Here is a 27,607-nt window from a genome sequence, read left to right as displayed (position 1 = left end):
GAGTGAATCAAATAATTTAAAATTACTTTATTGGAGTGCTTCCCAAATTTTTGAAAAACGACCTGAGGAGCTTCTTTAAATCAAAAATCCTAGGCCTTTCCTCTAGAGGATCTAATTTCTCTGAGGAATTAGTTCTCAGGATGGTACACTTATAACAAATGCCCCAGCAATTCTGCTACACATAATTCCAAGATTACTTTAAGAAAAACTAATGTAGGGGAATCTACTATTTAACGGGAATCCTACAGAAAATTCTTCTATAAAGCAAGAGAAAACTTAATGGGAACCCAAAATGAGTTTTAATTGGAAGTCTACCAAAACTAGTTGCATACCCCTGGACAAGTCAATTACCTACAATTTCTAATTTCCTCAATAAGGGACAGGCAGAAGATAGTGTCTGTGACAAACTGGAGACAACATACCCTGTCTAAATAGGCAGCTACTCATCCCCCTGCAGAATCAGAAGCACGATATACAAGAGAAGCCACAAATCAGGAACTGTATTTATAATCTTTAGAAAATCAAATGCAGCAACTAATTAAAAACGTTTTAGAACATTGTAGACCAAACAAAATATATCTATGAGGCCAATCTGGGATATAGAAGATTATACTGTTTGCTCACACTTCTTCATTCTCTTCCTGCCTTTCCCATGGTTCACTAAGGGTGGAACCTCCTTCCCTGCTCCACTGACAGTGGACTTGATCCAAGGAAGAGAGTGGGCATATAGAAGCCTGATATGCCCAAAGTACCAAAAGGTAAGCCTAGAGAACGAGGCATATCTCTTAAAGAACCATGTCTTTCTGTTGCTGCAAAGGAGAGGCTAGGCCTCCCTATAATTGTGCCTAAGAGCCTCCTCCCGAGTGCCTCTTTGTTGCTCAGATGTGGCCCTCTCTCTCTGGCTAAGCCAACTTGAAAGGTGAAATCACTGCCCTCCCCACTATGTGGGATCAGACACCCAGGGGAGTGAATCTCCCTGGCAATGTGGAATATGACTCCCAGGGAGGAATGGAGACCAGGCATCGTGGGATGGAGAACATCTTCTTGACCAAAAGGGGGATGTAAAAGGAAATGAAATAAGCTTCAGTGGCAGAGAGATTCCAAAAGGAGCTGAGAAGTCACTCTGGTGGTCACTCTTACACACAATTTAGACAACCCTTTTTAGGTTCTAAAGAATTGGGGTAGCTGGTGGTAGATACCTGAAACTATCAAACTACAACCCAGAACCCATGAATCTTGAAGACAATTGTATAAAAATGTAGCTTATGAGGGGTGACAATGGGATTGGGAAAGCCATAAGGACCACACTCCCCTTTGTCTAGTTCATGGATGGATGAGTAGAAAAATAGGGGAAGGAAACAAACAAACAAACAAACAGACAAAGGTACCCAGTGTTCTTTTTTACTTTAATTGCTCTTTTTCACTTTATTATTCTTGTTATTTTTGTGTGTCTGCTAATGAAGGTGTCAGGGATTGATTTAGGTGATGAATGTACAACTATGTAATGGTACTGTGAACAATCAAATGTATGATTTGTTTTGTATGACTGCGTGGTATGTGAATATATCTCAATAAAATGAAGATTTAAAAAAACAAAACAAAACAAAAAGAACCATGTCTTTTGGCAACGGGAGTTAAATGAAAATAAAATGTTAAAAAACTAACAAATCAACAATGTTCCTAAGTGTGGATTAAGAGAATGAGTTCATAATATCAAGATGTCAATACAGGCATACCTCAGAGATAATGCAGGTTCAGCTCCAGACCACCACAATAAAGCAAATATCGCAACAAAGCAGGTAACACTTTTGTGTTTCCCAGTGCATATAAAAGTTATGTTTACACTATACTGTAATTAAGTGTATAACAGCATTATGTTTAAAAAAACAATGTACATATCATAATTAAAATGTGTCACAGAGACTCAAAGTGAGCACATGCTGTTGGAAAAAATGGCACCAACAGATTTGCTCAATGCAGGGTTGCCACAAACCTTCAATCAGTAAAAAGAAAAAAAACAAAACAAAAACAAAAACAAAAAAAACGCAGTATCTGTGAAGCACAATAAAATGAGGCATTGCCTATATTATTCAGCTGTAAAAAGGAATGAAGTTTTAATGCATGCCAGAATATGGATGAACCGTGAAGACATCATGTTGAGTGAAGTAAGCCAGACAGAAAAAGACAAATGCTGCATGATCTCACTTATTTGAAATACCTGAAAGAAGCAAACTTCTAGAGATAGATAGATTATAGGTTATCAGGGGTGGGGGAGGGGAAGTGGGAGCAGAGAGAGGGAATTACTACTTAATAGGTGAGGAGTTTCTGTTTGAGGTGATGAAAAAGTTGAGGTAATGGATACTGGTGATGGTAGCACAATACTGTGAATGTAATTAATACAACTGAACTGTACATTTCAAAATTCTTAACGTGGAAATTTTGAGTTGTATATATGTTACTATAATGAAAGTTAAAAGAATGAAATTTTTGGTTGGAAATTTAAAAACATTTGGGACCCCAGCTTTCTATAAATTGAATGTATGCCAAGAAAGCTGTTTAGCCACTATGAAAGATAGTCTCCAATGTCCTCTTCAAACGTGGCCAGGCAAGATAAGGAAAAGAAGGATCACTTTCAAGAGGGTAAAAATTAAGAGCCATGGAGAACAACGGACTGGGGAGTGGGGAGCTCTTCCCAGGGAGAATAGGCTTCATCAAGAATCATTTCCCAGCTCCAGGACAGGGAGATGTCACATTTGCCCAGGTGGCTTTCAGAGCTACTACAGACCACTGACTAATATGCATCACTCATTCTTCCCCTTTTGAATGAAACGGTTTATTACAGTTACCTTGCCTGTTCCATAAATGTATGTTGGGTGAGGATAGAAAATTCATTTTTTTAGTTCTTAAGTCTCTGGGTTCAGGGGAGCCACATCAGACCCAATGTAGATCATTATATCCTGGACATCAAGCCTGATGCCATGATTGGATAAGACTTCTGGGGTGACTTAGGGAGGGAGTAAGTGTATTTGTGAGCAGAAAAGAATAACTGATCAAGAGGGCGGTAGGCTGCATTATTTGTTCACAATTCTTCCTTCCCTCTCCATCACTGCCATGGTTCGCTGTAGGCAGAGTATACTTCCCTGCCCCATCAACTTTGGGCTGGGTCATGTGTCTTGCTCTGAACAGTAAGTACAATGTCATCATAGGCAACAATGACCCAGTTCTCACCTGAGGCTTTAAGAAGAATGATAAAATTTCCATTGGTTGCTTTTGCACTTCTGTCATCTTTTATGAGAAAGCATACCCTGCATAATCACTTTGGTGACAGAATGTAAGACACACATGACAGAACTGAATCTGGCTGAAGAAAGCTGCACCCTTATTAGAATGTTAAGTTCCATGAAGGTAGGAATATTGTCTTTAAAACCCAACCCCTAGAACAGTGCCTGGCACAAAGTAGATATTCTAAAGAATTGTGGAATGAAAGAACAAACTTAACTTTCATTAAGCATTTATTAAGTACCATGCATCATTCTAAGCACTTTACACATATTTTAAATACTCTAAAATCCTGTGAAGTGTATCTTTTGAATATACTCTTCTTAAAGATGAAGAAAATGAAGTACAGAGATGTTAAGAAAGTTGCTCACAGTCACTCAGTTACTAAGTGGCATGGCCACGACTTGAACCCAGGCAGTTTTTATCGAGGGGACTGTGGTCTTAAATTTAAGGAGAAAAATTATCTCACCCTTCCAGATTTTCTACTTTGGCTGATGAAGTAGGAACTTACACTCTTTTGGACATAATGGAGAAAAAGCTTTGGACTTCCTCTCTACTTCTCTCTTGCTGATGGAGTAATTCAACTGACAACTAGGGGAAAAATAATCATGTGTGGCTAAGCCACTCAGCTAGATATTTGGGATTTACCTTCTCTCAAACAGGTCTGTCTTCAAGACATATATATATCTATCTCTCTACCATTAGGAAAGTACCTGCCCCTGCTATTTAACCAGTTTGTGGGGAAGAGGGATGTTATCTATGATTAGGTTATCCAACTGTGGCAGCACATGTAGTCAGTTTTGTTATGAATAAAGGTGTGTGTAATGCTCTTTAAAAAAAAAAAAAAAATCATTGCTTGGGTCACATTCACTTCATTCAAGTTTTTCTCTTTTTTTTCCTTTTCAAATACCACAGCCTCTTCTCCTACTTCTCTTCCCAAATGTAGTCAAATGTAGTCAATCTCTCATTTTTTTTTTCACAGCCACTTAATCTTGCCACTTAACACTACCTTATGTTATATATTTGTTATCTGATTCCCTATAGAAATGTACACTCTAGGAGGGGCAGGAACATGTCTATCTCATTTATCACTGAACCCCTAATGCCTCAAATAGTGCCTGAAAAACACAACAGGCTCAAAAAATATTCATTGGATGAATGAATAAACTTGTAAAAAATCAACTTTGTTGAGGTATAATTTACATAAAATAAAATGCACCAATTTTGAATATATGGTTCAGTGTGTTCTGACAAATGTATTCATCCATATAATCACCACCACAATCAAAATCCTTAATTTCTGTTTTGCAAAAGCTAGACTCTTAAAAGCAGAGCAAGAAGTAGTCCTTAAAACATCCAGTGAGTAGGGCACATCATACAATATGACTATTTAAGGAAAAGCAATTAAAAATCTTCAGGAAACATAAGAATACATTACTTGCTACAAAACTAAGAAAACATCTTTCTATATTTGGATAAGCCAATATTTTAAATGGAGCAGACTGTTAAAAAAGATTAACAGGTTAATAAAATGTATCTGTACTATAATGAACTACTTCTGAACGTGGTATTCATTCTGGAATAATTCTAGGTTTCTGACTGTAAAATTCTCCAGTGAAGTTTCTAAAATGATAAGCAAGCACTTCAGAATTTTTCAGCCTTTATGTAAGGAAGAAAATTCTTGTAATGTTGAAACTTTCTTTTGTTTTTATTCTGTGGTGAATATGTAAAAGTGCAACTGCACCCTATTAACACATTAGCCTTCTATGTATTTAGAGAGCATTTAAATTCTACTCCTCCTGCCTTCTTTTAACTCTTAATTTCTTTATTCTCTTTTATAGTTCATTTTTTAACATTCAAATTTATCCAAGTTATACAAACTTTCTCCACACATACATCATTCATCAACTACTTAAAGATTATCTTTACAAGGGGGTTAGGAAGAGGATTATTAAAAACGTATTAGTATTAAGGTTATATAAGAACAATTTCCCATACGCAAATTCTAACAGTAATTATTAAATACTTACGATCAACAGCAATTTTTTCAGTTCCATCTAAAGGATTAATAATTCCTGGAACAAGCTCTCCAAAAGACAAATGATCTATTCTGTGAGAAAAGTTGTAAGCTAAGAGGCAAAAAATAAAATGGGGGTTACTGCTTAAATTGTACAGAGTTTCTAACTGGGTTGATCATAAAGTTTTGGTAATAGATGGTGGTGATAGCACAACATTGTGAACATAACTAATAGAACTGAATTATATATTTCAATGTGGTTAAAAGGGGAAATTTTAGGTTGTATAAATGTTACAAGAAGGAAAACTTTATAAAAACAACAACACAGGTCTGTGCAACACAGTGAACCCTATTGTAAACGATGGACTATAGTTAACAGTACAATTATAAAAATATTTTCATAAATTTTAACAAATGTACCACACTAATTCAAGGTGATAATCAAATAGGTGGTATATGGGACCTCTGTATGTTATGAATGATTTTTCTGTAAACTTACAACTTCTCTAATAGAAAATAAAATTTTAAAAATTAATTTATTAAAATAAATAAATAGATAAGACCAACTAAGTAAAGAAATTATATTATCTAAAATCATGTTAGAGACTGGTTTACAATTCTGCTTTTAAATGAAAATACACAAAATCTGTATGTTTTCAAAATATAGTATTTAAGGTCATTATTTTCAGAAAAATGCATATAAATATTGTGGGAATAAACTAAACATTAAGTGCATAAGGGTAAGCAAATTCTGATGAAATGCTGTATCTCAAAGATTCATCACTGCATACAAATTAACTTTTAAGAAATAATGTTGCACCTAATCCTGATATCTAAAAAAAATAGTCTTTCCAGGTCCAATTCATCATTTGGTAGCCTATGTTAGAACAACTGGCATGATCTCCATTAAGCCAAATGATGAAACTGCTCAGATATATTTTTAATAAACAGCATTCCTAAACATGACCAAACTAAATTTCTTATGGAATTTCTTACTTGTTTCTGTTCCCTAAAGCATAATTTAGAAACTAAGTTTTATGATCACTACACATAACTTCAATATTTCACATACACATGTTTATATGTCCATACTTAGATTTACAAATTGAAATAAACATCAAATACATTTTCTTTATTATCCATAAAAATTAGCAGAAAGTGTGCAAAATGGTATAAAGTACACATAGGCTTTCCTTCCTTAACCTCAGCAACAGCTGAACTATGACCAAATAGAAATACAGGCAAGCTGAAGACAAGAGAAAATGTATTAGAATAAGTAAATTATAATTATTTAATTTCTCCTTTGTATATTTGTTTTCAAAACTGCCCATTTTCAAAGCCCTACCCTGAACCTGCACTAAAAATGAAAAAAAAAAAAGAAATAAAAAACATATTACTTTCTTTTCAAGGATATCTTTACTGAGAAAAATTTCAGAAATTGCTTACAATCATGGTTGACAAGTGCTGCCAGATGTGCATGACCTCGGGGATGGGGAATTGCCCTAAAAGGAGGGAAAAAAAATTAAAATAATATTTTAGCACATAATAACAACTAAAATCAGAAAATGGATCTATCCTAAATTACACATTATAATTTTTCTTAATACAAAACAATATAAGAATATATTTGGCCTACAATTTAAGGAAACAAGTCTTCTCATCTCAGCAATGCCACAACTGGGGTTTGGCAAACATTTTCTGTAAAGGGCCAGATAGTAAATATTATAGGTTTTATGGGACAAGATGCAACATCAAGGATATTATGTACTTACTTATACAATAAGAGAAAAAACAAATTCTCACAAGTTTTTAATTGAGGAAATTCAAAAGTTAACAATAATTGAGCATAAATTCTTGTAATACAAGTGTACAAAAGAGAACAGAATTCTTTTTTGCAGGGAGGTCACACTGCTTAATTAATGTTTAGAGTTAGTGTCCCTTATTTTCAAAAATGATCACAAATGTTTGATAGTTAATGGTTATCTATGAGATTTTAGATACTTCATCTTTGAAAATATTAATCCAGGAGCATATGTTTTAATTGAGCACAGTCACTGTGTGGAAGGCATTTACACAACTCAGAGTCCTCTCCTGATATTTGCCTTTTGGCATGTTATTACACTGTGGATTGATGACTCCAATTTAAGTTAAGGCAAGAGATCCTTAATTGCACAGTTAAATGGATTTTGAAGGTCTGAAAACACTACTGGGACTATGGTTCAACCTTGAAATATATATATATATATATTTATGGGAATGGACATCTCACTTGTTTTAACTTTTGATAGCACAGGCTGTCAAAGCATGGAAAACCACTCAAAATCACTTGACATTACTTGATATCTGAATAAATTTACAACAGTATAAGTTTCACAGGTAAGCACTGTTTCAGCCTTATAATTTTAGGTCAACACCATAAAGAAACATTATCAAATGTGAACAAAAGTTAATTTCCAAAGTTACTTAGCGTTCAGTTAAAGTGCCTGACAGCAGTTCTCCTCATTCAGAAAAATTTCAATCTCAGCTCTTAGCTCAAAAAAATTGCAATAAAACTTTACCAGTGCTAAGCTATCAAACTGCTGTGTAGTAAGGCAAGTTGTGATATTCCACTTTTATGTTAAACAAAAGTTCATGGAAATGACAACAGGTAAGTCCAGGAAATCAAATGAAGTTCACTGTCAATACTACTGGTTCAATAATACATAATAGATTTAAATATTTTCTGCAAAATACTGCAGATGATACAAAGAATACTGATAGGATTTAAACATCTTACATTTTCATGTATGTATCTTTAGCACCATCAGTTTTAACACATCTTAACAGTTTCCACTTAAGGTTGTAATAAATTTGTGGTCTCTCAACTTCTTTAAAAATACTCTCGCCTGTAGTTGTTCCACACAGGATACTCAAAGAGGTTAATTCTTCAGTCACTTCAATTTCAGCACTGACTACTCAATTAAACAACAAGTAGCATTTGTAACATCTGTCCACTCATCTAAGAGCCAAGGAAAACCGGTCAGAATCACTTGTCTTGCATTTTAATTGATTACTGATACTGTTCTCTATGTCCTCAGCCGTTAGACAGTTTTCTTGCCAAAAGGCCAACAGTACGAAACAAGCATATTTTCTCTGGACACATCTCTTTGGCTGCTGCAATCAAACATGACTCTATTAACTTACCAATAAATGGCTTTTCTTATTTGGCTAACAAACGATCCACTCAGACACTTACTTTGGTTGCAGACTCACTTTCATTTTTTATTTTTATAAAGAAATTCTGCTGTGTTGAGGTATTTCATTTTAAATTTTCTGATTTTTCTGATCATTGCTTTCTGGTGAGTGGGGAACACTGTGATGAGTGCTTGGTCTGGTGATGCCAACGTATACCATATCCTTTAAGTACAACTATAGTGTCAACACATAATAAACACAATGTTCTGTGGTCACATTTGATAAAATAATCCACACTTCACTGTGCCTTAAAATACAAAATATGAAGTATACATTTCTCTTTTTATCTTCTTTTGGCATGGGAATAAAAATAAATAAAATATTGCAGTACAATAATACATAATCACCTGAATTGCTGTTAAGTTGTAACGGTGCAGTTCTCTGAGTAGCATCACAAATTGATGAGAGCTGCATACAGTCTCTTTTGTAATCACTCAACTCTGGCATTGTGGTGTGAAAGCTACCATATATAAACAAATGAAAGTGACTGTATTCCAAAAATCTTTATGGACACTTAAATTTGAATTTCATGTATTTTGTATGTATTATGATATATTATTATTTTCAAAATGGTTTCTTTTCAACCATTTAAATATGTAAAAACCTTCAGTAAGAAGACAATTATAAATAGATATGCACCTAACAGCATAACAACATATGATGCAAATATTGAGATTTGAAGGGAGAATTAGATGGTTCTATGTTACCAGTAGGAGACTTCCATACACTTTTTTCAAAAATGAATAGAACAACTAGACAGAAGATCAATAAAGAAACAGAAGACTTGAATGATACTATAAACCAACTAGTCCTAATGAAAATATATAGAACACTTCACCCAACAGCAACAGAATACACATTCTTCTTGTGGGAAGATGGATCATTCTCTAGGACAGACCCATTTCTTATGTCTCAAAACAAGTCTCAATAAATGCAAAAATATTGAAATCATACAATTTATCTTCCCTGACCACAACAGATTGAAGGCTAAAAATCAGTAATAGAGAAATGGAAGATTCCACATGTGGAAATTAAACAACATACTCTTAAAGAATGGGCTAAAGAGGAAATCACAATATTGAACTTGACAAATCTACAATCAAAAAATTAAAGTGGGTTTATAGAATGTCTCTGAAATGATAAGGATAAAATATATACCAAATGCTTTCCCATTCTGCCTCTCTCACTGGTATTATAAATTACCATCATGATACAAGAATCGAAATTTGCACAAGACCAAAAAAATTTAAAAAGCCATAATATAGAGACTCATGATATTTGTCAAAGTTTCCCTCCTTGTTTTAGTCTTGGACTAGGATACTGTTTCATGCAAAAGTGCAATAAGATCTTCTAAATTTCTTTGAGCCAATGTCACACCAAGGTTCCAAGATACAGGTTCAGCACAGGGATACAAAGGATCCTGGTAACATTAACAAAACATGGCATTTTAAGGAGAGGGGCAAAAAAGATAAAATAAATGTTTGATCTGATTATTGTAAACACGGAAACCCCTGTTCACTTAAGTTTAGCGCTAACTCTGAATAAAAAATTACAATCTCCAGCCATGCTCTTTCCTACTTCATGGCCTTGCCCTTGGCCTGGAATGCCCTTCTCCTTCTTTATATATTAAATTCCTAATCATCATTCATTGAGACAGAAAGTAGATTACAGCTTATCGGAGGCCAGAGGGTGGGGGTAAACGGACATTTACTGCTCAGTGGGTGCAGAGTTTCTATCTGAGGTGATGAAAAAGTTTGGGTAATGGATGTTGGTAATGGTAATTCAATATTGTGAATGCAATTAACACCAGTGAATTTTATACTCAGAAGTAGTTAAACTGGAAAATCTTGAGTTGTATGTATGTTACTGCAATAAAAAGTTTAAAAAAAAATCCAAACAATCCATTAGTATTCAAAGGTATTCCTTAATAAAGCCTCTCCTGACTTACACAGTAGGTCAGGTACCCTGTTCTAGTCTCTTATCAACCATACTCCTCCTTTACAGCCATCAATGCAACTATAAGTAAATAAGCAGTAGTGTAACTAACAATTTACAGTTTGGATTCTCCCACAGAATGTTACCACAATAAGGGCAAAACTTTTTCTCCTTTTTTAATTGTTTCATCCTTGGTATCTAGCATGGCATTTTTCAACTGCAAGTACTCAAAAAATGTTCTTTACAATGAAGAATTGTTCAGCTATACAACTCTTTAATAAAGGAAGGCAGAAGGAAGGGAGAGAAAGAGGGAGAGAGGAAAGAGAGAGACAGGAAGGAGAGGAAGGAGAGGAATGAAGGAAGGAAGGAATCTGCTCATTCATTCAGAAATTTACCAAGGGTTTATTATATGACAGTTTCTGTACTGGTGCTGCTCATGAAGACAGGTAGTCTGAAATTTTACTTAACAATTAACTAATTTAACTTTAGCCCAAATGCTGCTAATTTCTAACTACATTAAAATACTTGTCTGGAATTAGTCAGGGATTACATTTTAATGAGGACAACCAAAAACTAAAACAAACCAAAAATCTAATACCCTATCAACAAAATGAATAAATTAATAAAATATTTAGGTAAGAGCTTTCTGGCTATTAAAACTTAGTAATCAGAAAGTTTTAATTAAGATATATCTACAGTTCATTTACTTTAATATATAGACTATGACATGACTGCTTTACTTTTTTTGAAGTAGTTTTTAAAGTTAGTAGTCTTTTCTATCCTGAGACTGAATCCAGAAACATAAGTATCTCATGACATGAAAAACAGACATACATTTTAAGCAATCCTTTAATAGTTAGCTATATATTACTTGATTGGCAAAGAATTTAATCTTAACCAAGCTCCCACCTTGTCTAAAGTATTTTCAACAGTGAAAAGAACATACTTGCCCACAGTAATGTGAAAATTCCCTGCTACTTTATTGACATACAGGTGACCATGAATTCTGCATGCATCTGGAGGCTGCGATGAGTCATCCTCCCTGTTACAACCAGATATATTATGATAGGTTAAGATTATTTAAAGCACATTCAATATAGTCATTATTTTGCAGTAAAAAAAATTCATACAGGGAAAAAAAATATCCCTCAAGATCAATTTTAAACAATATTCTAATTTTTTAAAAGAAAAGAGCAGTTTCCAGAAAACTATACATTTATAAAAATCACATCTAGAAAATGGAAATATTTACATAATTATTACTTATCTATTATATTTACACAAATCTAAAGCTCCATGTTCTTAAGATCTAACCAAAGGACTAAAATATGCATCTCACCTTGGTGGAAGAGCTGTCGACGCACTTTTAAAAGCACTTTTAAATATCACATCTTGAAGAGAATGCTCTTCTTGGAGCCTACTCTGAATCAGCTGCAGCATCCTAAATATAACCCAAACAAACCACAGTTTAGAAAGTATAGTAAGGTATGCAAAGAAAACCAACCCTTATTAAAAAATGACAATGGTTAGCAGACTTGGCTAAGTCATACATTAATTATTATAGGGATTACCAATCTTTCTATAATAAAGTACTAAGTTTTCTTTGATAATTTTTCTGAAAGCAGGGAAAGTGAGGTAAGGTAGCTACAGATTTAAGAACTGGGCTCATGAGCCTGTCTGATCCCATCAATAATGACGTGTAGTCAGAGTCACCAACAAAGAGGTTCCACTCAAATGGACATCCAAATTCATTATCCATGCATATAAACAGCATTTATAAAAGTCTTAATTTTTCTCAGGCTTTGAATTAAGTATTAGAAATAAAAAAGAATAAGAAAAATATTCATGTCTTGGGGCCACACAAGAGACCTGAAGCGGAAGATTACTGGGATATAACCCACACCACAAGCATCCAAATCTCTTTAAAAACCAAGCCACAATGTCATCCAATTTTACCTAGTGCCTCTCTTTTCAAAGAAAGCTGAAACTTACTCTAAGACAAAGCTATCTTAAAATATTACACTCTACTCATAATTTTTAAAAATAATAAAGCATAGAATTATAGAGAACAGAGTATACATTTGAGAACCAATGCTAGACTTTGTATTTCAAAATCTACATACTACACAAAGAACAAATTAGCTACTTGAAGATTTTTTTACAAAAATCTTATTTTCATAGTGACTAATTTCATAGTGATTATTATTTATCCCAAACAAATGAAAAAGCATTTCCTCTTTCCAACCCTCTACCACTGGAACATGTCATTGCCCATCTTCCATCACTCTTAGCAATAACTATGTATCTTTAGTTGTAGTCCAATCTTACCTACTTAATTCTATATCTTAAAATAATTAACATCCCAAGTCATCGGCAGTAAAGTTCTAACTCAGCAAGTATAAAAATTATAAACGTAGACACTTAAAAAATGAAAACAAATGTAAACCTGGTATTTCACACCCCACTGTAATGACAAAATAAACATTTTTTAGAAGTGCAAGTAAGAAATAAAATACTTAAGTACCAACCACTTAAAACACTGGTAAAACAGTTTTATCAAAAATAAGTTATTTTTATACTGTAAATTCAGTTCAGAGTAAATCTTAAATTTAGAAATAAAAAGCAGAAACCAGAAAGGCTATGTTCAGATGGAGAGATTTACTACTAAAGAAACAGAACAATTGGGATCTTCAGTATTTAATGAAAGCAGAACACCAATGGAGAGAAAATTTAAATCTATTTTAGCAACTTCTAAAGGTAAAAAAGATTTTTGTTGCACATATTCAGGAACATGTCTGGTCTAGGGCATTTCTGAATCATTCAAGAATTATTTCAGAATATTTGTTCTGAAGCAGAACATGATAATGCAAGAAGCTTCCAAAAAGCCAGAACCCATCTTTTAGATTTCTAGAAACTTAAAATATGTTGATCCAATGCAGCACAATTTGTGTGTCTTGTCTTTTTAGAGTTCAATTTTTGTTGCTGGGCAGTGGGTAGAGTCTAATGGCACTAAACTATGTGTCCAGATAATTTTTGCCTCAAATATACCAATAAATATCCAAGCTAATATTCCATATATGCAAGTGCACAGAAAACTTTATGATGATGGGAAACAACTATCACTTTAATAGTAAAAACAATTTTTGCTCCTACTAATTGCTAGTCCTGAACATTGAAAAAAAAATTGCATATGAAAGAAGACATCTCACTGTATTATTTCTAGATCAAAGTATTTCATCTCCAGATGGCCTTCTACTAAAAGCATTACAAGCCTAGAGTATACTTACTATTCAGTGCTTTTGTTCAACTATATTCAATTTCAACTTTTATATTAAAATCTCCCAAACTGGCAAAGTCAGAAATCAAAAGAGACAGGCTTTGAAATGTATTTAGGGATCAGGAAAAAAGATGGGTGACTTTTTTTTTAAAGTAGTAATCTTAAAGTGGGTAAAGCCTTTCTAAGCACAAGACAAAGCCAGGAAGCCAAAAACAAAAACGAAAAGGAGGAAAATATAGGGAGAAAACACTTACAATACACAAAGGGTTCATTTCATTAATTTACAAATAGTTCTCAAAAAGTAAGAAAAAGATCAGCAACCAAATAAAACGGCAAAAAACAAGAACAAACGTTTTCACAGAAAAGGAAATACAAGTGGGGAAAAAAAATACAGGAAGATTTTCAGTTGATTCATAAAGAAATACTAATTAAAACAAATCTAGTAACATTTTTCACCCATCAAATTAACAAACATTAAAAAAAAAAGGTTGGTTATACCCACTCTTGGTGAGGTTGTACAGAAACAGGCACTCTCATGCAATTTTGGAATAAAAGTATGAAACAATAATTTGGAACGATATTTGGCACTAACAAAATGTTGAGTTAAAAAAACTCTGAATTAGAAATTACATTTCTAGAAATTTTCTTCAAAAAATATATATACACTCAAACAATTACACAAAAAAAACAGATACAAGGATGTTCACTGACATCGCTTTTAACATGAAAATCCTGGAAGCAATCTATATGTCAGTTGCTAAGAATCCAATTAAATAAACTATAGTCTATGCACAGAATGGACTACTATACGTATTGAAATGGAAAGATGTCCAAAATATCAGGTTACACATAAAAATACAAGTTACAGAACAAATGTATAGAATGATCCAACCGGTATTAAGAAATAGAAGTATAAATATATCTGCAAATATATAGAAAATTATTTATGCAGAGAAAATTTCAGTAAGGCTACCCAGGAAACTTAACTCCGGTTATTAGTCCACACAGTGACACTGGGTTTAGGGAATGAAGAGTAGACTTTTGTATTTCCTTTATATCCTTTCTATTCAAATTGAATTTTTAACAATAAACATTTATTTTTATAATTGAAAATTAAAACTAGTTCAATATTTTTTAAAAAAATGAAAAATTATTTATGACACAAAGCACAAAAAAGAAAAGATTATGTATGACTTTCCTAAGATCTGATACAATTTTTGAAATAGTGACAATTATATATTATATTCTGCTAATAGGTCACCCAAAGAAATGCCTAGAGAAATGTGCTAATCTATGAATAGCTTACTACAGATAAAAGAGCAAGACCTTCCACATGCTCTTTTTCATGGACCACAATATTCTGTTTACTATTACCTCTGCCATTCTTTTTGCTGTGGTGAAAGATCAAATATTGCCTGAAATGAAGAAAAACATATTCACTAGCATTGTCAAATTCTCTTGGTTTTATATCACAATTTTTAAAAACTTTTCTTTCAACAAGAAACACAAATTTATAGGTCCTTAAATATAAGTATTCAGGATTTACATTTATCTTATATTTTATTCAAAAATAGCATAAAGGAATTTTACTAATTGCAAATATTATCCTGTTATAGTTATCTATATTTTTAGAAATAGATGCAAGCAGGTAATCTGTCATACATACAAAATGATGTCTCAGATAGGATCTTAAAACCATCTAATTGATGCTAGCATGAAATGTAAAAGTCTTAGAAATAGAAAAGAAAAGAAAAACAGATATACACTTTAAGTATAATATTCAAGCACCAAAAATCCATTTTCTTGCTGGGAAAATACCATGATTAAATGAACAGTTTTTTGAAAGTAGTTTAAAAGTAGTTAAAGAATGTCACTGTAATTTTCAAATAAATTAATCACAAAAAATTCAAGAAAGTTTATCTAGGCACCATCCACATCATTTCAAATTCAACTGTGCTATTTATAGAATCCAAGAGAAATGTGCAAGCTTCTCATAGCTTGTGGCAACATATACAATTTAATTTTGCAAGAAAAAGCCAATATATATCAAAGTTTATGAATTCCACTTTTTAAATTAATATTATTAATTACCCTCCACAATGATACCATAATCCACTACTGAGACCCCTACTAACCTTTGCTCTCCAATCAAACTGGAAGAATCCTTCCTACTACCAAAGAGTTCTACTTCTATAACTATACTAACCTGGAACCCTGCTTTTCCTGTAACTGTGATCCTCATGTTCTATAATTTCATATGATCCAGTTTAAATTGCCCCCATCATTCTGATATTTGCTTTGATTACTCCTGGACCTGCTGAAGTTATGTGTAGCATACTTTCCAACAATTTTCACATCATAGCACATAAAGAAAATGCTAACATCTGTTATAATACACCACAGCAAATACAAGATGGCTTTAACCTGTGCCCTGGTTAAATTGTAAATAAAATTAATTAAATTGCAAATAAAATAAAATAAGGACTACAGGATATTCCCTTGAATTCCCCAAACTGCTTGGCATAGGGCTTAGGACAAGGGTGTAAAGGGACTATTGCATTAGGTATAGTTTGTGCTAGGTACAGTGCTACTTACTTCATTATCTCAAGCTTCAAACAACTTTGTAAGTTTGCTATTATTCTTTACTATTTATATATGAGGAAACAGGAACTCAGTTTAAAATTTTACACTCATCACAGATAGTAAAGGTCAAGAAGTAAACCCAGCTCTGTCAGACTCCAAAGCTGAGAAATTTTTTCATTAAATAAAATGGTCAGGAAATAATAAATCATTTGCTATAGAGACTTAAAACTTAACTTTTCTAGTTAAATTTGGTACACTAATCACATGTGTCTACAAACTCCACTAAAATGACAATATAGGAATGAAAAAAGAAAAAGATTTAACCTCAAGATAAAGAAAATAGAAAAGAAAATGGCAGCAGACCAAGAAGTTCAATAAATGTTTGAACATGAAAGCATGTACATAAGCATGTCAAGAAATTAGATAACCTGGATGAGACGGATAAATTCCTAGAAACATAAAAATTACCGAAAATGACTCAAGAAGAAATAATAACAAGAAATTGAATCAGTAATCAAAAACTTCCCAAGAAAGGAAGTCCAGAAACAGGTGACTTCATTGGTGAATTCTACCAAACATGCAGAGAAAAATAAAAAATAACATAAACACCTCTTTCAAAGAACTGAAAATGGAACACTTCCTAACACATTCTATGAGGCCAGCATTAATCTGATACCAAAGCCAGATAAAGATATCACAAGAAAAGAAAACAACAGACCAATATCCCTTTTTAATATAGATGCAAAAATCCTCAATAAAATTCTAGCAAATTATTTCCAACAGCACAGCAAAAAGAGTATATACTATGACCAAGTGGAATTTATCCAAGGAATGCAAGGGTAGTTAAACATAAGAGAATAAGTCAATGTAATACACCATATTAACAGAATGAAATAGAATGAAGGTTTAAAGGAAAACACATGAACAGCTCAGTTAAAGCAAGAAAAGGCAAATGACAAAATCCTGGCACCACTTCATGATACAAACATTCAGAAAAACAGGAACAGAAGGGAATTTCTACAACATAATGAAGGTCACATATGAAAAACTCAAGAGTTAAAAATCATACTCAATGGTGAAAAACAAAGCTTTCTCCCTAAGATCAGGAATAAGACAAGGATGCCTACTGCTACCACTGTTATTCAACATTGTACTCGAAGTTCTAGCCAGAGAACTTTCTAGGTAAGAAAAAGAAATAAAGGGCATCCAAATTCAAAAGGAAGAGGTAAAACTACCTCTTACTTGCAGACAGCATCATCCTATGTATAGAAAATCCTTAAGAATCTACAAGAAAGCTACTAGAGCTAAAGAACAAATTCAACAAAGCAGTGGGGTACAAGATTAACTCTCCAAAATCAGTTGTGTTCCTATATACAAGCAACGAACAATCTGAAGAGGAAATCAAGAAAACAGTTCCATTTAAAATAGCATCTAAATGAATAACATATCTAGAAACAAATTTAACCAAGGATGTGAAAAACTTGCATATATGCTAAAAGAAATTAAGTCTTAAATAGATGCTTTCAATCTATTGTGATACATCCTGTGTCATGGACTAGCAAGTTAACATTATTAAAATGTCAACAATACCCAAAGTGATCTACAGATTCAATGCAATCCATATCAAAATTCCAGAAGCCTTTTTAGCAGAAATGGAAAGACCAATCATCAAATTGATATATAAGAACAAGGGGCCCCAAATAGTCAAAACAATCTTGAAAAAGAAGAACAAAGGTGGAGGACTCACACTTTCTGATTTCAAAACTTACTAAAAAGCCATACTAAACAAAATAATGTGGTACTAGCAGACAGGTGTAAAGACAGACACACAGATCAATGGCACAGGATTAAAATTCCAGACACAAACCCACAAATATAAGACCAATTAATTTTGACAAGGGTGCCAAGTTCACTCAATAAGAATAGTATTTCAACAAATGTGCAGGGGAAAGTGGATTAAGAGAATGAAATTCGACCCTTACCCCTCACTATATACAAGTATTAACTGAAAATGGATAAATGATCTAAATAAAAAAAGAGGTAAATCCATAAAAGTCTAAATGTAATCGGAGGGAAAACTCTTCAGGACCTGGTATTTGGCAGTGGGTTCTTAAATATGATACCGAAAGCAAAGGCAACAAAAGAAAAAATGGATAAGTTGAACTCCATCAAAATTTAAAACGTGCATCAAAGGACATTATTCAAGAAAGTACAAAGATAACTTACAGAATGGAAGAGACTAACTGGAATTCATAAATTTGAAAAATGCTTACAAATACAAAATCAATGACAAAAAGATAAATAACCCAATCGAAAAATGAATAAATGATTTTAGTAGACATTTATGCAAAGGGGATATACAGATGGCCAATAAGTATATCAGATATTTGTACTCCAAAGTTCATCGTACCATTATCCACAATTGCCAAAAAGATGTGAAAAAACCCAAGTGTCCATCAATCAATGAATGGATAAACAAAATGTATATACATACACAATGTATATATACACAATGGAATATTAAATATTCAGCCATTAAAAGGAATGAAATTCTGATACATGTTACAATGAGGATGAACTTTGAAAACATTATTCTAAATAAAATAAGCCACCATACACAAAAGGACAAATGTATGATTCCACTTACATGAAATATCGATATTAACCAACTTCACAGACAGAAAGTAGATTAGAGGTTGTTAGGGGCCACAGATGGGGGGAATGGGAAGTTACTGCTTAATGGGTACAAAGTTTCTGTTTCAGGTGATGAAAAAGTTTTGGTAATGTATGTGGTGATGGTAGCACAACATTGTGAATGTAATCAATATAGATAAAATGGCAAACATCATGTTTTATATACACATTTATGTTACCACAATTTTAAAAAAAAAAACATATAAAGGAATAGTAATAAACTTAGCAGAGTAGAAGTTATAACCTAAATGCTGTCAAGAGGAAGCTAATTTAACCCACAGAACATCTAACAGGCTGAACACTTCAAAGCATGAGGTACTGTTGATTCCAAGGATAAAACAGTCTAGAAATAGGGAGGCTAGTTGAAATCGTGGGTATAACTGAACTGGAGAGACTTTGGATACAGGAAAGTATAAGGCTCAAACCAAGGGCTATAACCATGTTATAAACTAAACAATAGAACCTTCAGTCCCTGTCCCTTGACATGCTCCTAGATAACTGACAAATAGAGATTATAATCTCTGCCTAAAGAGACTGGAGTTTTCATCTCTAGTAAAACTGAAAGACCCAGAGAGGTGGGGGAAAAAACCTTTAAATAGTGACATTTAGGTAAATGCCAATGAAAAGGCCAGCTTGCCATTAATGATGGCATCTCAGTGATGTTAATTAGTCAAGAAACCCTCTTCTCCAATGCTCACATATATAGTTTCCAATCAGTTTCTTAGTGCTTTGCTATTAGACAACCAGAATCATTAGATATTTGAAGAAAGCCTCAAACATCAATGAGAGAGACCAAGACAGGGAAAAAGGAATTTGGAAAAAAATTAAAAACAACGCAGGAAGCGGAAGAAAACTTTAAAACAGTAGCTAATAGCTTCAGAAAACTGAGGGAAACTGGTACTCATAAACAAACAAACAAACAAAGAATAGGATGCAATGAAAAAGAAAGCTTAGAATTATATGATAAAACTAAAAAAAAATTCTGTATAAGGATCGAAATCTCTTAGAAAGTTGGACCAAAAGACAAATACATGAAAAACAGAAGAAAAGATAAGAAGAGTAGAGGATAAATCTAAGAGTTACAAATCCTTCTAAAAAACATTCCAGAGAGAATAACAAAGGAAATTATTAGAAAAAAATTTCCCTAAACAGAAGGAAGTGAATCTTCAGATTAAAAGAGCCCTGACATTACCAGTACCAGTGAAATTAAAAGATTTATTTCAAGGCATATCATCATGAAATTTCAAAACAATTGGGATATGTAGAAGATATTAAAACATTCCAGAGCAGAAAAACAAACAAACAACAATGACCAAAAAAAATAAATTAAAAAAACCACAGGCCATATATAAAGGAATAGCAATCAGGATAGGATGCGACTTTTTCACATCACTATGATGGCTGAAGACAGTGATAAGCTGAAAGTTCTGATGGAACATGATTTTCAAACTAGAATTCTTATCCAGCTAAACTATTAGTTAATACAAGAGTAAAATGACATTCTCAGTCATAAAAAAAGTCAAAAAAATTACTTTTCATGTATTCTTTCCAGAGAAGCTATGAAAAGATATGAGTTAGCAAAATAAATCCAATACAAATGAGAGGCAAAAAAAAAAGTGATGCATGTCTAGAGAACAACTAACTCAGAGCAGACTGAAGCAAGAGAATAGATGGCTACAGGAAAGAAGTCTCAAGTTTGAAAACAGATATTTTAATGTATTTTAGTATTTGGCAAAATTACTGATAAGACATTTGACAGACCTGTAGGAAATGTAGAAAAAAAAGTGATGGTTACACAGAAAATTCTATGGGAAAAGAATTACCAGAAAAGAGTCACGAAACACTCTCTGGCCCAGTAGTGAACAATATTTACAGTAATAACGTAAATATGACAAGTGATTTAACTCATATTTTTTATCTTGATTGTAAACAAATGTTGACATAGGAAGGATGAAGAAGTGTCATAGGTGACAAGGAATAGTGTAAAAGAGCTAAATTCTCAACAGCCAGCAAAGGAAGATACATAATGTCTAAAATTAACAAATCAAGACATAGTATTTCATTATACAAAAATTTGGGGTTAAATACTACCTGTCAGGATACATTCCAGAGGTCTCAGGAAAGAAGCAAAGGACTATTCATTATTGTTGTTGTTATACTCCTTTTAGCAAAATTTTATTTAACTTAGTATTTATTTTACTTTGATAATAAAAATTAATTTTAAAGTATATGCAAAGTAAGTCTTTTCTGGTTCATGGCCAACTGATTTTTGACAAGGGTGGCAAAGACCACTCAACTGGGAAAGAACAGTCTCTTCAACAAATGGTGCTGGGAAAACTAGATCTCCATTTGCAAAAAGAAAAAAAAAAGTAGGATCCTGTGCCAGTTTGAATGTATTATGTCCCCCAGAAAAAGCCATATTCTTTGATGTAATCTTGTGTGGGCAGACGTATCAGTGTTAATTAGATTGTAATTCTTTGAGTGTTTCCATGGAGATGCGCTCCACCCAACTGTGGGTGATGACTTTGTTTGGATAATTTCCATGGAGGTGTTGCTCCACCCATTCAGGGTGGGCCTAAATTAATCACTGGAGCCATATAAACGAGCTGACAAACAGAAGGAACTCAGTGCAGCTGTGAGTAACATTTTGAAGAGGAGCTACAGCCAAGAGGGACACTTTGAAGAATGCACAGATGCTGAGAGAGTACGCTGCAGATGAGAGACAGTTTGAAGACAGCGGTTGAGAGCAGACTCTTGCTCCGGAGAAGCTAAGAGAGGACAAATAACCCAAGTGCAACTAAGAGTGACATTTTTGAGGAACTGCAGCCTACAGAGGAACATCCTGGGAGAAAGCCATTTTGAAACCAGAACTTTGGAGCAGACGCCAGCCACGTACCATCCCAGCTAACAGAGGTTTTCCAGACACCATTGGCCATCCTCTAGTGAAGGTACCTGATTGTTGATGTGTTACCTTGGACACTTTATGGCCTTAAGACTGTAACTGTGTAACCAAATAAACCCCTTTTATAAAAGCCAATCCTTCTCTGGTGTTTTGCATTCCGGCAGCATTAGCAAACTAGAACAGATCCCATCACACACCTTATACAAAAATCAACTCAAAATGGATCAAAGACAAAATACAAGAGCCAGAACTATCAAACTCCTAGAAGAAAATGTATGAAGCATCTTCAGAACCACGTGCTAGGCAATGGTTTCTTAAAACTTTACACCCAAAGCACAAGCAACAAAAGAAAAAAATAGATAAATGGGACATCATCAAAATCAAAAACTTTTGTGCTTTAAAGAACTTTATCATGAAAGGAAAATGATAACCTACACAATGGAGAAAATATCTGGAAACCACATATCTGGTAAAGTTGTAATATCCAGTTAAAGAAATCCTTCAACTTTATAACAAAAAAAAAAAAAAAACAACCAAATTAAAAAATGGGCAAAAGACTCGAACAGACATCTCTCCAAACAAGCTATAAAAATGGCCACAAAGGATATAAAATGCAAATCAAAACCACACTACAGATACCATTTCACACCCAGTAGAATGGCTGCTATTAAAAAAATGGAAAATTACATGTGTTACAGAGGATGCAGAGAAACAGGAACACACATTCATTGCTGGAGGCATTGTAAAACGGTACAGCCATTGTGAAAAACAGTTTGGCAGTTCCTCAGAAAGCTTAGAACTACCACATGACCCAGCAATCTGCTAATAGGTCAGAACACAGAAGAACTGAAAGCAGAGACTGGAATACATATGTTCAAAGTGATATTATTCAAATTGCCAAAAGCTGGAAGCAACTCAAGTATCCATTAATCAATCAATGGATAAACAAAGTGTGGCAGACATACAATGGAATATTATTCAGCTGTAAAAAGGAATGAAGTCTTGATACTTGTGCCAACAAGGATAAACCTTGAAGATTTCATGCTGAGTGAAATAAGCCAGACACAAAAGGAAAAAATTTTTATGATCTCACTGATTTGAAGTAATTAGAATAAATAAACTCAGAAGAGTCAGAATCAAGAATACAGGTTACCAGGGGATGGGGTGTGGATAGGGAATGGAAAGTTAAGTCTTAAAATGTACAGGGCTCCTATTTGGAATGAAGGAAATGTTTTAGTAATGGTTTGTGGTGACGGTAGCACAGCATTGTGAACATAATTAACAGCACTGAAATAATATTATTGCGTGTGAGGTGAAAAAAAGATCTTTTCTAGGACAATGCTGCCTCCTCCAAATCACAGCAATAACATCAGCATTTTGCTAACAACAATCTTCAATCAGGTTTACTTCTCAATATTCAGGAAAGATTATTACTGACATTAAGAGATACAGCAATGGTTAAAATTTAGTACTTTAAGGTAGGAGAAGTACAGGATATAATATTCAGTCTCACCAATACCTGAGGGGATAAAAGTGTTCACATCAGCAATCTATTTCTATGGGCAACATAAGAAAAAAATAATACAGCATCACCACTAATAATAGCAAAACCTAGTATATTTTCTCTTAAAAAGCCTAAGGAGAGGGATTTTTCTCAGTATGAATTAATCCCAGTCAATAAACATTTCTTGAATACAAGTATACTTCACTGTGCTAGAACATAGAATACGGCACAGTCTTTGATTCTCAAGACTTAAGAAATAGTTGGGGATCTAGGTATTACACATAAAAATCCATCCTTAACACACTATTTATGGGCATATACCAGTATTAGGAGGAAAAACCTCACTGGCTTGTTTAAACAAGTATCAGATATCTGTAAAAGTTAACTCCACTAATTAGGCTCTTCTTTTCCTGACAAATAAACCAAATTTTTACCCTTATGTTTTCTACATTTTTTTTTTATCACTAGTCTCTTTTTTCTATACCAATTTTTTTTTTCTGCTTACAAAAGAGGAACGACTAAAAGTGGACACATGCACATTCCTCACTTTGCCACTGTTCTTTAATTCTTTTCTTTAAATAAAGAAGTAGGAGCCAAATGTAATAGTAAATAGCAAAGTAGTTAAGTATCATAGCATATTGACTGTCATGGTTTAGAAACTAATAAAATTATTAGGGTTAGGTTTTTAATATTCAGAGTGCATATTAAAAAAATAAGAATGAAAATTTTAAAAGTAACAACTATCTTCCAAATAATTTAACATAATAACAATTCTTACTTAAATATTTTAATATAGATTAAAATCAGGCAATGAATACTAACCTGGAAACACTTACAAACACTTTTTAAATTATTGATGAAAAGCATACAATTAAACATCCTGAAATTCATGATTTTCTGGTTAAGACATTACTTTTAATTATATGAAGGTTAACTTTAAATAAAATGTTTCTGTTCTACGAACAGTTGGAAGAGATGGCAGAAACTGTTTAAAATGAGATAATTACCTTGTCACAATTATATAATTCTAACTCACTCATCGAGCAACTTGTATCTTGCACATTGGATATACATTTGGGGAACTATAAAGATGAAAGAATAAAGTTAATGGTTTTAAGGAACTTTAAAACTGGCTTCAAAGGACTAAGATGGTGATATAAGATGCTCCAGGGTGCAATTGCCCAACAGAATCTTTGAACAACTAGAAAAAACTGGCAGAGCCACCTTCCTATAAACTCCAAAAAATAGTGAAAGGGTTGCAGTAACTGCAGCTCTTGATCTGAGTGCTGAATCAAAAAAGGGCACCTTTAAAATGGTAGGAATAGCACATGGGTCTCTTGTTGGCCCCTCCCCAAACCCCTACATGGTGTGGTATGGAACCAGCCTACACTCCCTTTATGGGCCCCTGGCTCTGTTCTGGAGGGAGAGGAGTAATCAATCCCTATGCACATACTGGGGTGCCTACACATTAAGTGCCAATCTATCAAGTGGTAGTCTGAAAGACAAGAAAACTCATCTCTGTTTTGCCTTCCTAGAACCTGCCCTGCAGTTAGAAACAGCCTGCAGACAGCTAAAGCAGTGTAAGAAACAATTAAGTTTCTTAATCCTGGCCTGGGGCACAGGATTACCGATATTAAGACATACAATTAAACAGCCAGGAAAGCAAAGTGTATCTCCACAGGGAGTAGAAGGGACATTCAGATTCCTACAAACAGGGAAATTCCTAAGGCCAAGAGCAAGCACAAGCCCAGGACAAGAAACAAGCTCAGAGAAGAACAAGAGGACCCTGAATTTCACTTTTGCCTTGTGCTGACCTTCATGATAGGGGACTAAACTGAACAAGAGCATCAGCCAACAAGAAGCCAATTTGCCAAGATTGTGAAAGCTGTTTTTTGCTTTGGTTTGTTTGTTTTTAACTACTAGCACTCAAGGAAACCTCTGTTGTATCACTAGCTGGATATAAACCTAAGAAATAGATGGCTCAGGGACTAAGTCCCAGACCTAACTCTTTGAAATATAAAATGTACAAAGTGCAAAAAAAATTACAAAACAAACAAAGAGACAGAAAATGACGGCCTATCCAAAGGAACAAGATAAAAATTCAGAAACCATCAACAAAGAAAACCAGACTTTGGCTATACCGGACAAAGAGTTTAAAAAAATGATTCTTAATATGCTCAAGTGAATAAAGGAAAACACAAAGAAAGAACAAAAGGATATCAGGAAAATGAAGAATGAACAAAATGAGAATCTTAATAAAGAGATAAAAAAAAAAAAGGAATCAGTCAGAAATACTGGAATTAAAGACCACAATAATGGAAATGAAAAATTCTCTAGAAGGTTTCAACAGCAGACCGGAGCAGTCTAAAGAATATGAACTCGAAGACAAGACAACTGATAAGATTTAAATTGAGAAACAGAAAGAAAAAAGAATGAAAAAATGTGAAGACAGCCAAAAAAAACTGTGGGACATCACCGAACACAGCAACATATGCCTTACGGGAGTTGAAGAAGGAGAAGAAAGAATTATATATTAGAATATGGTTAAAAGGGGAAATTTTACATTTTTTATATAAATTTTTAAAAAACATAGGGACTGTACAACACAGTGAACCCTAATGTAAACTATGGACTATAGTTAATCATATAATATTATTTTATCAATTTTAACAAAAGTTGAAACTCATGCAAAGTATTATTAATAGGGAAAAGTGGGGTGGGGGTGGGGGGGGCGGAATATGTGAACTCTGTTTCCTACATGGTTTTTATGTAAACTTACAACTTCTTTAATAAAAATAAATAAGTAAAAATCCACCTGGAGAAACAAGATATCCAGGCAAAATAAAAAGGATAAACAAAACCAGGAATCATTAAAAAGAAAAAAATGTGAAAAAAGGAATGAACAGGATAGACACTCAGAATATAGAAAGAATGCTACAAAAATAGCATAAAACATTTTAGAGAATAAGTTCAAGATGAATATATATAAACACTTTAAGTTCCCTCATAACCAAATTCTCACAATGTCCAAAGACATCTAAAAACCAGGAAGGACACATCTATATTAACATTTTAAATAATTTAAAATTAGCATCCATATATTGAAAACATTGAAGAATTTATGCAAGACAGCATACAAGGAAGATGATTTTGAGAAAAACCCATGTAGGCAGCAAGTGAAAGGGTTGCTGCTAGGTCAGAGTAAGAATCAGGTGATAAAATACAACAAGAAAGCTGAGAAAGAGACAATTTCCACCTTAGGAACACTTTTAGGAATTCATTTGGGTGCCAGAGATCACACACTGAAGGAATTCCATAGCAGTGCACATTCCTAGTTTATAAATGCCTGAAGAGAATTCTAAATTAAGTAGGAACACTGCCACAGCTGGCTCCTAATGACACAATTGTACCAGATAAAGATAGGAGGAGCTACCCCACCTAAATTTAGGCTGTCAAAATAAACAGAGAAAAGGAAATTTGGGGTATCATGATGAACCACTCTGCCATTCCATACCCAACCATGACTTCTTCCTTTGTTTTGAAAAGCATCTGAAGCTCTAATCTGAATTAGAAGAAACGCAGTATATCTAAACTATATACACTTCTTTCACTTAGGTTGGAAAAAAGGGGGGAACAGGAACTGACATAAAGTCCACTTCAATTCTCAATCATTTAATGAGGCCCCTTATTTTCCCATCCTGAAGATGAACACGACAGAAAAACAAATAAATGGATATATTAAATGATTCATTAATTTGAAAGAAGTGGCCAATCTGAGGAATTAATTTTTTTCTATGATACCATTCCTAAAAATCAGAGGAAAAGTGTTTTTATATTAACAATGAAATTTAGGATTATGCAAGCAGAGAAAAAATGGAATGATCTGCAATATGAAGTGGAAAATATGATAACTGAATTTTAAAATGCAATGAATGTATTGAAAATACTGGATCCTGCTGGAACCGGGTGGTTTCCCAGAACCCAGAGAAGTTCAAAATATGCATATAATGCAAGAATCAATAAAGATATTGAGAAGCACCCCATGAAATTCAACATCATTTAATAAAAATTTTAAAAATCAAAGGAGAAAGCATTGCTTTGCACATTAAAGCAAACAAACAAGCAAAAATTAAAAAGGCTTAAACATTCAGATTATTGATATCACCAAGAAGAAAAAATTAA

The 27,607-nt window shown here is 33.5% G+C and overlaps 1 protein-coding gene across 1 annotated transcript in view; it reads right to left on the bottom strand.

Annotated features, from left to right (window-relative positions):
* Positions 1-27,607, bottom strand: part of ERGIC2 (ERGIC and golgi 2) — a 50,496-nt gene that overhangs the window by 8,300 nt on the left and 14,589 nt on the right. The window contains exons 6-10 of the mRNA XM_037845231.1: positions 15,117-15,157; positions 11,805-11,906; positions 11,412-11,507; positions 6,743-6,798; positions 5,310-5,408 (exon numbers count right to left, since the gene is read on the bottom strand). Of these exons, the coding sequence (XP_037701159.1) occupies positions 5,310-5,408; positions 6,743-6,798; positions 11,412-11,507; positions 11,805-11,906; positions 15,117-15,157 (394 nt within the window). The remainder of the gene's footprint in view (positions 1-5,309; positions 5,409-6,742; positions 6,799-11,411; positions 11,508-11,804; positions 11,907-15,116; positions 15,158-27,607) is intronic.

The sequence above is a fragment of the Choloepus didactylus genome, chromosome 8 (assembly GCF_015220235.1).
Source record: "Choloepus didactylus isolate mChoDid1 chromosome 8, mChoDid1.pri, whole genome shotgun sequence".
Lineage (NCBI taxonomy): Eukaryota > Metazoa > Chordata > Mammalia > Pilosa > Megalonychidae > Choloepus > Choloepus didactylus.
The sequence above is the reverse complement of the archived record's forward strand: the minus strand, read 5'-3'. Positions and strand labels throughout refer to the sequence as shown.